General features: G+C 30.7%; 5 protein-coding genes across 9 annotated transcripts; 3 read left to right on the plus strand and 2 right to left on the minus strand.

Annotated features, from left to right (window-relative positions):
• Nucleotides 1–467: 467 nt before the first annotated feature.
• On the plus strand, nt 468–980 carry LOC103569798 (LYR motif-containing protein 4). The gene is made up of 2 exons (XM_008547300.3): nt 468–689; nt 768–980. The coding sequence occupies exons 1-2, from the start codon at nt 607–609 to the stop codon at nt 976–978; spliced, it is 294 nt and encodes a 97-aa protein (XP_008545522.1). The 5' UTR covers nt 468–606; the 3' UTR covers nt 979–980.
• A 69-nt stretch (nt 981–1,049) lies between these two features.
• On the plus strand, nt 1,050–2,484 carry LOC103569799 (dihydroorotate dehydrogenase (quinone), mitochondrial). The gene is made up of 3 exons (XM_008547301.3): nt 1,050–1,138; nt 1,214–1,574; nt 1,647–2,484. The coding sequence occupies exons 2-3, from the start codon at nt 1,223–1,225 to the stop codon at nt 2,462–2,464; spliced, it is 1,170 nt and encodes a 389-aa protein (XP_008545523.1). The 5' UTR covers nt 1,050–1,138; nt 1,214–1,222; the 3' UTR covers nt 2,465–2,484.
• Nucleotides 2,485–3,078: 594 nt separating this feature from the next.
• LOC103569847 (putative ankyrin repeat protein RF_0381) lies at nt 3,079–4,246 on the minus strand. The gene is made up of 2 exons (XM_008547371.1): nt 3,165–4,246; nt 3,079–3,091 (listed from the first exon to the last, which is right to left on the minus strand). Exons 1-2 carry the CDS (start codon nt 4,244–4,246, stop codon nt 3,079–3,081), a joined length of 1,095 nt encoding a protein of 364 aa, XP_008545593.1.
• A 3,319-nt stretch (nt 4,247–7,565) lies between these two features.
• LOC103569796 (syntaxin-16) lies at nt 7,566–10,502 on the plus strand. The gene is made up of 5 exons (XM_008547299.2): nt 7,566–8,147; nt 8,242–8,460; nt 9,113–9,320; nt 9,403–9,665; nt 10,195–10,502. The coding sequence occupies exons 1-5, from the start codon at nt 8,067–8,069 to the stop codon at nt 10,402–10,404; spliced, it is 981 nt and encodes a 326-aa protein (XP_008545521.1). The 5' UTR covers nt 7,566–8,066; the 3' UTR covers nt 10,405–10,502.
• A 485-nt stretch (nt 10,503–10,987) lies between these two features.
• Nucleotides 10,988–16,356, minus strand: LOC103569794 (oxidative stress-induced growth inhibitor 2). Of its 5 annotated transcripts, none has more exons than XM_014441868.2 (6): nt 15,772–16,356; nt 13,918–14,030; nt 13,109–13,844; nt 12,768–13,024; nt 12,196–12,624; nt 10,988–12,041 (listed from the first exon to the last, which is right to left on the minus strand). In XM_014441868.2, the coding sequence occupies exons 2-6, from the start codon at nt 13,976–13,978 to the stop codon at nt 11,797–11,799; spliced, it is 1,728 nt and encodes a 575-aa protein (XP_014297354.1). In that variant the 5' UTR covers nt 13,979–14,030; nt 15,772–16,356; the 3' UTR covers nt 10,988–11,796. The 5 variants fall into 5 exon arrangements, with proteins under 5 accessions (XP_014297354.1, XP_008545519.1, XP_008545513.1 ...); XM_008547297.2 differs by lacking the exon at nt 15,772–16,356 and adding an exon at nt 14,838–14,924; XM_008547291.3 differs by lacking the exon at nt 15,772–16,356 and adding an exon at nt 14,710–14,865.
• Nucleotides 16,357–16,372: the final 16 nt, after the last annotated feature.

Consider the following 16,372-nt stretch of genomic DNA (forward strand, 5'->3'; position numbering starts at 1 on the left):
TTTAAAAAGTAGTAAAAGTGGGAGTTCATCAGGAGTTCGCTGATTGGATGGGATAAAATATGACGTACAGCTCAGCTGTCAACAATTTACGAGTAAAGCCGGGAGTACGTCATCAGCTTAATATTCTGTTGGATGTTTGAATGAAGAATTTACTTTTTTTCCTTTTTGAAGCTTCTGACACATTTTTGGAGATGGGATTTTGCCTGTGATCTAGGAGAAATCAGGAAAATTTATGATCTTGAAGTTAGCTATAAAAAATTTTTGGATTTGTTTCTCAACAAATCAATTACAAAAGAAATAAAAATATGCACATGTAGAAAATTTAAAAAATTATAGGCACCATTTTTAAAAAAGAATTTTCTTTTTAAATTATCATTTTAAAAAATCAAAAAATTATTAAACGTCAGCTAACTTCAGTATCATGGTAAATTTTTGAAATGCATATGATTTTCATGTCACCCACCAGGTGGCTTACGATTCAGTTCGAGTTTTCGACCACGTGAGCTACTAAAAAACAAATAAAAAGTATCATCTGATTATTAAAAACCTGTATAAAATATAAAAGCTGGGTAATTTTGTATATGTGTTTAATGTTAGATAAATATAATGGCTTATGGTCGTGAAGCTGTTCTGAAGCTTTACCGTAATTTGATTCGTGAAAGTCAAAAATGGAGTTCCTACAACTACCGGTAATTAATTATTACTTATTTTTTTACAATTACTTTGTACATAATTATTTAACTGACGTTTAATTATGCTATTTCCAGTGAATATGCTCTCAGAAAAGTACGAGACGAGTTTCGAGAAAATAAAACCCTGCAAGATAATAATTTGATACAAGATTGTTACAATAAAGGCCTTGAAAATCTGGAAATTATTAAAAGACAAGTGATTCTGAGTAATTTGTACGGCACGAGGCCTCTGGTTATTGAAAACAAACACCTAGGCCAAGACAAAGTGCACCCTGGTGCTAAATAATTGTCAATATTTTTGTTTTTTATAATTGTTTAAGTTTGCATATTAATTATTCATTTAAATTTTAAGTATAGTAATTATTAAGTAATAACTAGTAGAATTTTTCACTTAATTTTTTTGTCACATATTTTTTTTGCGCAATCTGACGACATAACCTCTGCCGGTAAGTAAATTTAATTCAAATTTTGAAATTCAAGAAATAATTTTTTACTTTATTTGTAATGATATTTTTTTTCAGATTAAAAAAATGGCGACGCGTTTAAGTGAACGACAAAAAATTCGTTCATTTTTAAAAGTTACTCTTTGCGGTACTGCAGTATTCGCTGGTGCATGTTTGTACCACGGAAATGAAAAATTTTACAATGAAATCGCGATGCCTTTGGTTAAATTTATTGATCCTGAGGTTGCTCATAACTTGGCCGTAGCTGCCGCTAACTTTGGATTTATATCACAACAAAAAACACCCGATCCACCGGGTTTGAAACAAACTGTTTTTGGATTAAAGTTCAGCAATCCTGTTGGTATGGCTGCTGGTTTTGATAAACAAGGCGAGGCTATCAAAGGTTTGACTAAAATGGGTTTTGGTTTCGTTGAAATAGGTAATTGTTATTATTTTAAGTATCAGTATGATATAAATATTCTACTTATTGCTAAATTTGAATATTTTGTAGGCTCTGTTACTCCGAACCCACAGCCAGGAAATCCTAAACCTAGAGTGTTCAGATTGGCTGAAGACAAAGCGATCATAAATCGCTACGGGTTCAACAGTGAAGGTCATGATGCTGTTTACAAACGTCTGGTTGATCTTAAAAATGATTCAAACTTTATTGGAATCATCGGAGTTAATTTGGGAAAAAATAAAACGTCAACGGATCCAGTTAACGATTACGTTGAAGGTGTAAGAAAATTCAGTGACGTTGCTGACTACCTCGTAATAAACGTCTCGAGTCCCAACACCGAAGGATTGAGAGACCTGCAGGGCAAAGAAAATTTAGAAAAACTACTGAGCACAGTAAATAATATCCGTCAAAGTATCAAATCAAATCCTCCGTTACTTTTAAAGTTGGCGCCTGATCTAACGGTCAATCAACGTCAGGATGTCGCAGATGTTATTCAAAAACCAAAATGTAAAATTGATGGTCTTATACTTTCGAACACAACAATAAGTCGTGAAAATTTGTCAAGTGAATACAAAAATGAAACTGGAGGCCTCAGCGGAGCACCACTCGCTGGTTTATCAACAAACTTCATTGCTGATATGTATAAACGAACTAAAGGGAAAATCCCAATTGTCGGTGTCGGGGGAATTTTTTCAGGTAAAGATGCTTTTGATAAAATTCAAGCTGGTGCTTCTCTGATACAAATATACACTTCGTATGCTTACCACGGGCCGCCCATTGTACAGAAAATAAAAAAAGAACTCAATGATTTAATTATTTTGAATGGTTATTCGTCAATTGCTGATGCCGTTGGCAAAAATGTTAAATAAATATTTCATTTTTATCTGTAGCAACTTTTTTAATATAAATATATCCACATATCTTTTTTATTTAATGATAATTATTTTAAGAAAGTTTTTTTTTTATCGGGATATTGGATTTACAAACCCACTGCAATCAGCTGCTTGTACTGGAAGATTTTTCACAATGTCAGAGTACTTAGTAATTGATTTATTTTATATCAATTATATGTATACACTACCTTTGTTTAAAAGGAGAGACAGTTGGATAACTAAGCGGAATCCTTATGCGCTACTTCTAGGACATTAGAGTTACCAAAGTACAAATCATAAATATAAATAAATGTTTTTCATTGCATATAAATAAATTTTTTATTTAATATACAAATACTATACATATATGTTATAAACATAATTAAATTAAATTAGTAAATATAAGTCATAAATATATTAACGGTACTGTCGTATAAATATTAAATGCTAATGAGGAATGAATTTTTTTAAATCTTCATAATTTAGAAATTCAACCAATTTTCTTGAAAAAGTACTTGGGAGCTTGATTTCATAAAATAAGTCATAAATTAGATCGGTCACCTTAAATAACAGTTTTTTTCTTTCTAATGCCAACACTAAACGATAATTAATCATTCCGGCGTACTGAGGAAAAACAGATTCAGTATTAATATCTAAAATAGCCTCATCACTAACATATGTCAAACCAACCGCTAACTCGTGTCGAGATTTATGCAATACATCATAAAACGTAAGATTACTTAAACCTATATTTATTTTCTTCATTTGTTCAATTTCTATAATACACTGATTATGCAAGTCTTTAAGGTCTTTGCTATCCACTGCTGCCAAATTTTTTTTACTTACATAGAAATTAGCCGCACGAAGTTTTACGATATGCTTTTTTATTATGTATTGAACATGTTGACGTACTGCATTTGGTCGGTAGACAGTAACTGGGTCTAATACCGTTTGACCACCCGCTTCTAAATTAACATCGACGCCAGCATCAAGAAGACGTTGTATTATACAACAATTTGTTATAAAGATAACTCCGACATGAAGAACTGGAAGAGTTTGTTGTGTCGCTGGATTTATATTGATCATGTTATTATTTAACAATAAGTCCACTGCTTTTAAATCTTGTTTGATGATGGCCATATTTAGAGGAGTTAAATAATTAGATTTACTCGATGGTGCATAATTAATATCTGCGCCGTATGCTAGAAGAAGCTTCATAATTGCCACATTTTTGGTACGAGCAGCAACGGCTAGTGATGATCCATGTCCCGGAGTTAAAATATTGGGATCAGCCTTATGTTTCAGTAGTAGTTTGACCATTTCTTCATGACCTTTGAAAATTGCCAAATTCAACATTGTTTTGCCACGATACCTCGGATTATCAACCTCCAACTCAAAATTAACATCAGCGCCGTTTTTAATTAAAAATTCGGCAATTTCTGTGTTATTTTTTAGAATCGCTGTGTGTAAGGGTATAAACCAAGGGTTAACAAGTGTTTGCGCATTAACGTTTACTCCAAATTTTATTAATCTCTTAGTTATTTCAAGATTTTCCATGGCAACAGCGAGGTGAAGAGGTGTACCTGATTCCCAAATATTTACATTCGTATCAGCTCCGTTATTAAGCAGACAATCGACCAATCTTTCATCACAGTTCGAAACTGCTATATGAAGCAAGGGTAGTCTTTCTGTAGAATAAAGCTCTGTATTGACATCCTTGATAATCCCATATTTTATCAAAGGATAAACATACTTGTACGTATACTTTGAGCGATTCATTTTAATGAGTTCGATGTAATTAATAACTGTCACTCTTTAATAAACGAACTTTAAAATAAATCAACTTTCTCACTTAACTGTTAGTGGTATAGTTCACTTAGCAAAAATTTAAAGTTTAATTATTGACCGACTTTGATTTGAAGATTGAAAGTAAGAGAGTACGACTTAAGCTCTCCGAGATCAAGAACCACTTTGAATGAGGATGTCTGTAGATCGTTGTTGGATCCCTATAGGGTACTTCCGAGAATGTCATAAAACCCCCGCTACTTCAAATTTTTTATTGTTATCCCTACCTTTTCCTAGACCTGACCAATAATTGAAGAGTTATAATTCCTACCTTTAAGAAAATTGTTATCTTCTTTACTGACTTTTAAATCTCCCTCGTAATTATAATAATAATGAATGTAATTCTTAAACAAAATTGGGAGTTAAGCAAAATATTTTTCTTTAAATTCAAAGCGAATTATCAAAGTTATAAACAATTTTACATAAATAGCCTTGTTGTATTTTGATTAAGGATTATGCTTTAATTTGTTTTCATAACCGAAAAATATATATTCGTGTAAAATTATCGTTATATTAAATCTCCATGATAATTATTATTAAAAATCATTGAATTTGTTTATTTAAAAATAAGAAAATTCAAATTTATCTACTGACGTCAATTTTATAATTATCTTAAAAATATCCGAGGAACTTAATTATCTTCCAAATCTTAAAATTTAGGTAATTAAGACTAAGTATTAAGTAAGCAACCAATTCATTGATTTAATCACGAAATAAGGGTCCATAAATACCCACATATTGTAACATTATTTACGAATATCAGTAAGCTGCAATCAAGATAATGTCTCTGACTCACCAATATTACCTAGGAGTAATTACGTTGTAAAATTTCATGTGCATCCTAATGACTAACACTACTTACGTCCGTTCCAGACTTGATTTATGACTTAAGTAACGAAGCGAGATTACAGTACAATAAGTATTATTTCCCTTCGTATTCAACAGGAAAAGTTCGATAAAAGTCAAAAATTTCGAAAATCTTACCGTCACAACTATGACGATAGAATTCTACAACAAGGTGAAGAATAAAACGCCATCCTAAAGGTGTGAACTATATAAGTTTGGCTCCAAACTGTACTTTTGCCATAAAATTTTACAAAACTTTTGGATAGGTCAAGGGAAGGGAGGATTTATCGAAACAGAAATTCGTGGTGGGAATTTCATGTCCATGACTGAGGTACTATAGACACCATTGTTCACAGTACATCTTAATCTTGGAAGGCATTCGTCGTTTAGCCTTAGCTGCAACGTCTGTTTATTGGAAAAGTTATCTGATAACTTTATTTATTATTTTAAAGTGTGCTCGTTAAAACTATAAAATTCTTTAAAATGAGCCGTTTACGATACAAGTACGAGTATGTTCTTCGTTTAATAAAACGCGGTGCTGTCGAGAATATCAGCACCGATCTTCATTCTACAAGTAAACTACCCTTGCTTCATTTAGCGGTTTAGAATGGCGATGGAAAATTGGTCACTTTTCTGCTGCAAAACGGAGCTGACATCAATTTAATTCACTTCAGAAAAGGTACTCCTTTACATATAGCTGTTGCGATGGACAATCTCGAACTTTACTTTCCAACCCTTGGCATACACCCTTGCACGCGGCGGTTTAAAAAAATAATATAGAAATCGTTGAATTTTTACTTGAAAACGGTGGTAATGTCAATATTCAGTTGGATCGTAGGGTTCCGCCCCATTATCAGAACGGACTATTAAATATTGCAGTCCGTCAATCCTATGAAAAAATGGTGAAACTACTTTTGAAATATAACGCTAACGTTAATGCTGGAATTTCTGGTAATTCAAATCCTCTAAAAACTGCTGTTTATACAGCGAATGTCGCAATTATGAAGCTTCTCATTGCACACGGTGCAGATGTTAATGGTGATAAAGGTATTGATAGTAATGTATTTCCGCCTCTAATTGCCGCCGCAAGCAACAAAAACTTGGAAGTACTGGAATTATTATTAAATAATGACATGATCGAAGTAAATAAAGTGACTAAGTCTAATTACACAGCTCTTCATTATGGAGCTTTGTGTTCAGACCATTGTGATATGATACAACGTCTTCTCGATGCTGGTGCTGACGTTAATTTAGAAAATGATAAAGGTCAAACGGCATTAGATTTAATACCTAAAGAAACATCGAAAGTTAAGTGCACAATAAGAAAGTATATCGTGAAACTTTGTGCGGCTAATTTTTATGTGAGTCCAGGAAATTTCGCGGCAGTGGATAGCAAAGTTTACAAGAAACTGCGGAATCAATGTACTACGGAAATTGAAATGATGAAGAAAATATACATAGGTACAAGTAATCTCAGGTTTTATGATGTACTGCTTAAATCTAGACACGTGTTGGCGAGTCGTTTAAAATATATTAGTGATGAGACTGTTTTAAATTTTGATACCAAAGCGATTTTTCCACAGTAAGCAGGAATGATTAATTTTCGGTTAAAAGAAGCGTTAACACGAAAAAAAATGTTACTTAATACGAGCGATGTAATTCATGAAATTTTCAATGAAATTTGAATCCCAGCTATGGTGGTAAGGAAGATTATAGAAATACTGACTCATGAAGACTTACAAAAATTAATCCCTCATTAGCATTTCATATTTATATAAGATGGTGATAATACTTATTGTCAATATGGGTTTTTTTTATTTATTCTTTTAATGACCATGTGAAGATTGTTCAAAATATTTTGTAGTGAATATTTCTTTATCTGTGTATCTTTCTTATTTTTAGTATGAATAATAAAACATTTTACTTACGCGCATACGTAAAATAAAGCAGCCCACGTATGTAGCATAGACAATAACTTTAAGATGTCATTTAAAAGGACAAGACAAATTTTTTGCAAGACTCGTAATGCGAAGCATTAAAAAATGCTTTACGATCGAAAATTTTTTTTCGCCTGCTTTTTTTCTCTCAAAGCCAAATTTTTTTATACAAATAAAACATACAGATTCTAGTCCTAGAAGTCATATGAAATTTGTCTTTTTTTTCGCTCAAAAAAAGTAATTTAAATTAAAAAAACGTTTAGTTGAATTACTTGTAATTTACTTTTTGTCATCACTTGTGTCAAGTCTTTCAAGCAAAAATTTTTATGATACTGAAGTTAGCCAACGTTTCACAACTTTTGGATTTTTTTCAAAATGGTGATCTAAAAAAAAAAAGAAATATTTTAAAAAATTGCACTGAGTTTTTTGAATTTTCTATATATGCATATTTTCATTTGTTTGAAGTGAATTGTTGAAAAAAATTTGAAAATTGTTAATTGTCAATTGTTTGCTAATTTCAGAATCATGTATTTTTCTAGTAACAAGTTTCTAATTATTTTGTCATCACTTTGGTGACTTGATATGTCAAAAAACAGCTTCAAAACTGATATCTTATGTCACAAAACCAAGTGTACTACTGGGGAATATAGACCACCATTCGCGCAGGCGCGAGTGGATCAGTTTAAAACTGAGTTTGGATAATATATTTAACCTCAGTCATAGCCATATTTGTTTTTTTATTAACTAGTTTATAGTATATATTTATTAAAGTTTATTTATGAATATTTCTATGTGCAATTGGTATTGTTTCTTAATTAAAAATTTTAATTTATAACATTATTCCATTAATAAATGTTTTTTGTTCGTTCGATTGTAAGATAAATGGAAATAAATTATCCGATACACGGATTAGTAACAGCCTTATCTGATATATATTTAATTAATTAAGTAAATAAATAAATAAATTAACAATGGCAACACGAAATCTTACTGAGCCATTTGTGCTTATGAGAAATAATGCATTGCAAAGTAAACACATTTATGCGGAGCAGGTTAGTTTAACCTCACCTATGAAAAGTTAACTTATGTATAAAAATAAAATAAATAAGTGCAATTAATTAAAAATTTGTTTATTATTATTTCAAGAATTTATCTGATCGCATGGCGCTTGTTAGTTCGGAGAACAGATCATCTGACAGCGTCGAATTAAAAGGAATAAATGGGAGCAATTTGACAGCTCCAGCCTGGGCAGATGCTCTCGAAGAAACTCAGTATATTTTAAGTCGTTTGAAAATAAAATTAGACAGTTTAATTGAAATACATGCTAAGCATTTAACACGGCCAACTCTTGATGACACTTCCCAGGTTACTTTTTTTTTTTAAGGGCATCCTCAGATGGCGTTTACTTTTTAAAAATATTCAATTCCTTTCAACTGTCAAACGGTATTAAAATTGGGAGTGAATGTTACTGACAATTGACAATTTTTTAAAAGTTTGAATAAATAAATAAAATGTAAGAGGAATAAAAATTTTAAAATACGTTTTCAAATATTTGAAAAATCGGTACGCGTTTTTTTTTTTTAATTTATTTATTTATTTATTCAAAATTTATTAATTGTCTCATGTCTGATATATTTACACTCATATTAAAATTTCATTAATTAATTTTTAAAATAATAAAGTATTAATTTAAAAAATGACTTCGCTGAGATATAGATTTTAAAAAAATTACTTACAGTTGTTATCAGTTGGGAGTTAAACGAAATTTGTTATATAAATTTTAGTCTAAAAAATTTGATATTTCGAATTAAAAAATTGACATGAAGATTTTATTATTTAAATTTATTTGACAAATTTCATTTAACTCCTAATTGATAACAATTGTAAATAATTTTTTTTAAAATTAATTAATGAAATTTTGAAAGTGGAATAATTTTAAAAAGTGGGGGTATTGTCTGAGAATGAAATTAATTTTAAATTAAATAGTAGGTTGACCATCACTTGTTTCTTTCCTTAGGAAGAAAGACAGATGGAACAATTAACTCGCGAAATAGGCCGCGCATTTTCTAGCGGGCATCGGCAAGTTCAAATAGTTAAAGGAGCTGCAAGACATGAAACACGACATGCAGAAAAACAATTAGCGATGAGCGCTGTTCTGGCCCTTTCCTCAGCGCTCCAGGACTTGGGTATCCGGTATAGAACTGCTCAGAATAATTACATCCAACGTGAATAGTTTTTTCTTTATTTAATTCATTTAAAAATAAATTTCATTTAAATTATTTAAGCGGGTAATTTATTGTGGCGTAGAATTGAACTCAAGGGAAGAAAGGAATAGGCCATTTTTTGGTGAAGATCGAATGCTGCCTGACGTTTCTGTGGACTCGTGGCCTGCGGAGTCACCGTCTAATGAAATTAATGACCAGTTTTGGCAGCCGAGACAGCAGCAAAAACAGGAGACTGTGCTCTTGATGCTTGAGGATGCAGAAGAATCAATGAAGCAGGCGGTTGAAAGGGAGCAAGAAGTAAATCATATTGTTCAAAGTATAGCTGATTTAAATTATATATTCAAGGTAGGTTGGAAGTCGTCAATAGTAAATAAAATGACAACAGTTTGAGGTCACTCTAAGACAGCAAGCCCCATTTTTTTAAAATATTCAATGACCTTAAACTGTCAACCGTATTAAAATTTTATTAATTAGTTAAAAAATAATTGAAGCATTAATTGAAAAAAGGACAAAGAAGTTACAATTTCGATGGAATAAAGTTTAAAAAAAAATAATTACAGTTGTTATCAATTAGGAGTGAAACTAAATATGGTAAATAAATTTTAGCTTACAAAATTTGAAAATTCGAATTATTTTCATTTAACTCCTAATTGATATCAACTGCACGTAATTTCTTTTAAATCTATTTCTTAGCGAAATTGTCCTTTTTTCAGTTACTGCTTTAATTATTTTTTTAAGTACATGATAAAAATTTGATACGTTTGACAGTAGAGTCATTGAATTTTTTTAAAAAGTGGGAGCACTATCTGTGAATGTCCTTAATATTTAAGGCGGCGTTGATCAATATGAATTTAAATATTTTATAAAATGACAGGACTTAGCTACTATGGTACACGATCAAGGTAGTATTCTCGACCGTATTGATTACAATATTGAACATACTCAAGGTAAAGTTCAGGAGGGATACCAGCAATTAAAAAAAGCTGATTCTTATCAACGAGCTAACCGTAAACTCTACTGTATTTTTATCCTTGCCGCGGCTATTATTTTCCTCAGTTTCTTATTTATTTTATTTAAAACCTGAATCTTATTGCTTTTATTCATCCTCTTGGTTATTTTCTGTGCAATTTGTACTCAATACTAAGCAAATCTCATTTACCACGATACCCTTATTATTATTATTATTATTATTATTATTATTATTATTATTATTATTATTATTATTATTATTATTATTATTATTATTATTATTATTATTATTATTATTATTTTATTTCCTATCTGATAACTTTTTAAAACAATTATCATCGTGATTAATAAAAATAATAATAACTTTCAAGTTTTTATTCAATAACAAAGTTCAAAAGCGGTTTACGGCTTGACAAGACTGAGATAATTTTTTTTTCTTCTTATATAAGAATTTATTGTTTGTATAAATAATAAAAATGCTTGAGTACATTATATATACGTACAGTGTTAAATATTTAAACAAATGTCTGTATATTGTATAATTAATAATACAAAAAATAATGAGTACAGTTATTGTTATTAAATGATTATTAACAATAAAAATTAAATAGTGAATTAATTTATTCAAAAATACCAACCATCTTAATATCACAGGCTATGTGTTTATTTAAATACAGATTGAGATACATTATGTATTTGGATTAATAAATTATTTTTTAATTAATAATAATAAAAATAATAATAATAATAATATTGTTCAACAATGGGATGCTAAGAAAGTTGTCTATAAATAGTGGATACCACTTGGAATTGTGTGACGTGCTATAAAACACATATATATATATAATATAATAATTATTATTATTATTAATTACTATCTATACATATATTTACAAATAATTTATCTTTGTACCCTATTGTTTCAAACGCTTCTAAAGAGCATTTACACTACAAGTTTTCTACGCATTTGTTATTAAATTTTAAGCATAATCACCTGGATTCTATTTAAAGGCACCTGTATATAGGTTGCTATTATTAATTAAGTATATATATAAAAAAAACGAAAAAAAATTACTCAAGGTAAATATTTAAAAAAATAAAGATAAAATAAATTTTTTAAATACATCCCGCAACCCACAGAACATATTCATTAAATAAGTCTTGATTTTTGTAAAAAAATATATATATACATGTATATATATGTTCACTACATTCCATAATATAATCTTGATGAAAAAAAAACAACAATAATAATAATCTCTTCTCAATTAAAGTTAAATTGATGATCCGTACCGTCATTTAGAATGAGCCCCCGGTCAATATTATATAAAAATACTTCTATGTAAATAAATAGTGAAACCGGTCAAGGAGGCACAAGAGTAATCTTATCATTTGACATTGCGTAGCACCATTAGGCGTCCTCGGTTACGACATTATCTTGCTGTAGTTTAATAAATTAGTAGCATTATAAATAAAAATAATTAATTATTAGTATTGTGTAAAGTAATTATTCGGCGTCGATAGTACGAAGTATGTGGGCCGCGACACCGAATGCCCCGCCAAGTATAAAACGTACGAAATTGTCGCCGACAAGTGATCCGATTGCGTACAATCCCTTCCTAGGCGACTTAATAACTTCGTAAGTAAAGTCATTAACTCTTATGGGATTAGATCGCCCGCTTATTGGTTTATTTTCGACTTTTCCTAACTTATTTGCATAGTCTCCAAGGTAAGATAAATCTGGTTTCGAACCTGAAATAAAATAAAAAAATATTAATAATAATAAATTAATAAATTAGTGTCAGTGTTTTTTTTATTGAGGAAAGAATATAAATGATGAATATTAGGTCTAATAAAAAATGATAATTAATTGTTCAATAAATATTAATGGGAATTATTAACGTACCAATGAGAATAGCAACGATGGAAACACGGAATGTAAATAGTTGTCCGCTCGGTGACCTCAGAGTTACCCTTCTCTCTTTAGTTTTATTTGAGTCATTAGATTTGACACCAAGGTCTACGAGTTTGTAGCCCGGGAGAGACTCGTAGAGTCGATGATTTCTGCCATCTGCCATCATTTCATAAATTTTGTGGTATTCCGGGTATAATGAGATGGGAAGCGACTGGAGTCTTTCGTAGACGTTGGCACTCAGTTTTACTCCACTCTCTCTCTCTATTGATGACGTGTCAGACGATTCACGGAATGCGTGAATTACCGGAATTCCGCGGCAACGGGCTGTTATAATTGCGTCTGCGGCACTTAAACCGGCGCCGACAACGAGAACTGGATCTATTTTGCTCAAGTCTTGGTTATCTCGTGCTCTACATTTTTCTATTTTTAGAAAATAGCAAAAATAACCATCACTAGACTAGATCATTATTATTACAAACAGGTTTTTAGTGCTGATAAAAATTATAATTGATACCATGTGCAACTAAAAAAAATATATATATATTTAAATGCGTGGGACTTACTACATTTGCCAGCCAGCCGATCGAGACGGGTTTCAAGGTCATTGAGATCGTGGGTCACCCAACTGGATTGGGTTTCCTCACCGGCAAGTCCGAGGCGGTTGAATGTGTTCGTTGATCCAGTGGCAAGGACAACTTTTTTACATTTATAACGAAATTTCCGACCGCTTAAATTGTCGTACCCTTTTACGACCCAGCTGTAATTATCTTCACAGTCTTGTCTATCTAATATAGGTCGTACTGATGTTATTGTTCTGCCACTGTAATTTAAATTCCATGAATTTAAATACCCGACATAGAATAATAATAAATTTAATATCAGCAAATAAATATTTTATTATTACGTTTTAAAATATTTAGCTAGGCCTTGTTTTTTAACGTAATCTTTGTAGTAAGCAGCAACAATACCAACTGGAATTCGTTTCATTGCATCGAGCGTATCAAAGTTTGGCTCCGCGGACAGACGAGCGTCTTGTAGCAAAATAGAAAACTTGCGTAACTGTTCCGGACCAACCAGCCTTTCCCACTTCTGAAAATCCAGCCCTGGCAACGACATCCAACGACTCAGACTTATAGTCAGTACATTTGGGTCCATAAAGTGCCAGGCACCGCCCGGCGGACCTTTGCCCAGCACCACGTGGTTCACGACCTGCTGCTGCGGCAAGTGTTCAGCCGATATCCAGCTCAGCAGACCCGGTAAGTTGAGCCCCGCGTCGACGCACGGATGCTGCAGCTGGTCCAGCAGCAACGCCAGGGGTCTGCAAGTTCCCCGGCCTTCCACACCAGTCGCCAAAATCTCAAGCTCCTCCCGAGTACACTCTAGCAGACTCTTCCTACCACTTCTTTCAATATGCGTCTGTCTTTCATAGTCGGGCTCAGTCTTTTTGTCCTCATCTTTGTACAAGCATAAAGTACTATCAGTTTCATCAATTTTTATGTCTTCATTAACTTTATTAGTATTGTCTAGTATATAATGCAGACGGGCTGTGAGCATTTCGTCTCCTGGATGTGAATCTCCAGTGTAGTAAGGCCAATTACCATTGAGCATAAATGATAAAAATATTCCACCCGGTCCATTTCCTACAACAAAAACAAAAGTAATTAAAATTTTACTTACAATAAATAAATAAATAAATTAATTAAAAATTCTTACCAACTATAACAACGTCTTTATAATAAACCGTTTCTTCACGTGCGTTTGATAACTGTTGCATTTTTACAATAAACAAGTATGTTTTTTTGCTGGAGACTTATCACACCAGACTTCTAAAAATCACAACAAAATAAAAAAACATTTATTGATTAAACTCTTGATAAAAAAAAAAAAAAAAAAAAAAAAAAATTTATAGTATCGCAATGACAATGTAATTAGTCATAGTACGCCGGTCATATGTGGCCGCAACTGATAAAAAATGACATGACTAAATGATAAGTGCAACTGGTTATCAGTGTAGATTTAAATTTTAACGATTGGCGGTTGCGATAAATGTTGCAACTAATGGGTACATAAATGTGCAATAGTTTAATTGACAGGTAAATTATCCGGCATTTCCTTGTCTTTTAATCATGTATCCTTTCACAAATAAAACGAGATAACTCAGCATTTATTTTATGACCTTGTCCAGTAAAAAAGTAACGGAGACTACTAGGTCTTGGTTGTATCTGCACATAGTATTCATAAATTCTATTCAGCATATATTTAACCCGACATTTATTGTTATGACACAATGCACATACGTTCGTTTGAATTCATTAATCACTTCTTTTCTTTTTTTTTTTCCTTACACTGATATAATTCCTGCGATGTAATATATTATTTTATTATTACAACACAAACTAATTAGCCAGTGTCAATGTATCGTTAATTAAATATTTACTTAAAATTTTATTTTTGTTAACAACATATATATTTATTTATTTAAATTATATACCAACTGATAATTACCGGTTACTTTTTAAATTCAAATTATCACTTTTTAAATAAAACTGATTATCGGTATGAGTTGGACTAGTGATTGCTGATAAAAAAAGAACAATTGCTAGACTTGTTGAAATATAAAAAAATTTTTTTACTTTAGTATGCAAAGAAAAAACGTGTTGATTGAATGCGCGTCGTCAGTAAACTGAAATTAAATTGCTGAGTGAGGTAAAGAGTCGTTGTTGATGGTGATGATTATTATGATCACCAAGTAGAGATGGAAAAAAAAACTAGCTAAAATGATAGTGACTGTTGTTGGTTATTTTATTTGTATTTTATAGAATATGACTATAGTCTGTCACTATCTGAAAAACTGAAAGATAATTGTTACTCATGTTCAAAGTCATGCCGGTTTATTTATTTATAATACATGTACTCCTGACAAAGTATCAGTCTAATAATTCCTTAGGTGTATGCTGGTATAAATTTTTTATGCAAACATAAATTACATGACTTGCAGCATTGCGAACTTGTATATTTAGTATTCTATTTAAATAATTTATATTTAAATGTGTGTCATAAGTACTGATAGATTGCATACATAGATTCTCGATATCGATTTTACTGGCATTTGATCTTATCAATAAATAAAAGTCACCTAGGTCATGTAGGTAAATATCTATCTGTTAATTTAAAATCAATAAATATGTGATGATTTACGAGTGTGAATGTACCAGACATCAGACAAATTTTAAATTATAAATAAATAGAGTAAATAATTTAAAAAATGATATTTATAAAAAAATGCACTTATTAATTTCAAAATTTTTTTTATTTTTATTTTTTTAAATTATTTATTTTATTTTATCAATAATTTAAAATTTGTAAAAATTTTCGGATTTTTTTCTAGCAAATAAAATACAAAAAAAAAAAAAAAACTGAAAATATGCATACGCAGAAAATTAAAAAAGTTATTGGCGCAAATAAAAAAAAAATTTTTTATGATTTATTGTTTTTAAAAAAATCAAATAATTATTAGACGTCGGGTAAATTTAGTGTCATAGATTTGATACTTCATTATTTACTTACTTGGACACCTGTCATTTAATAATAATGCCGAGAGTTGTCATGTTTACAATTATTCGTATTGCGATTCGTTGAAAAATCAATAGAGACATTAATAATTACTTGACCGATTTTTTTTCAACCCTAGAAGATGAGTTAATTGAACTGTTCTCGTGTTGTTGCGTCATCAGATATTGACAGGTATTTAAATACGTGAATATTTTATTAAAAAATCTTTATATTTAAAAAATTTGTAGTTGAGCTATCAAAGGTGGACTTATTGGTGAATTTAAATTTAAAAATTACTGCGGCATGTTCTAGATGTGACTAGGACAACCCGGTTTTGGAGTTATTAATTTAAGTGATTTAATTCATTGAACTCGTTGACATCAATTTTAAAATATTCATAAACATTGGAAATTAATTATAGACTTATTTATATTATATAGTTATTTTTGTATTTATCTAATTTATAAGATTTTTATTAAAAGTTACAGATTGCGCGATACTTTACTGATACAAAAGTTACTCGTGTACTGAACTGAGACAGATCTTTATTTTACTTTAGTTTTTTTTTATTTTAATGACCGCGTCGCTAGTGTCGCGGCAAAATTCCAAGTGCGGG

The sequence above is a fragment of the Microplitis demolitor genome, chromosome 3, assembly GCF_026212275.2.
Source record: "Microplitis demolitor isolate Queensland-Clemson2020A chromosome 3, iyMicDemo2.1a, whole genome shotgun sequence".
NCBI lineage: Eukaryota > Metazoa > Arthropoda > Insecta > Hymenoptera > Braconidae > Microplitis > Microplitis demolitor.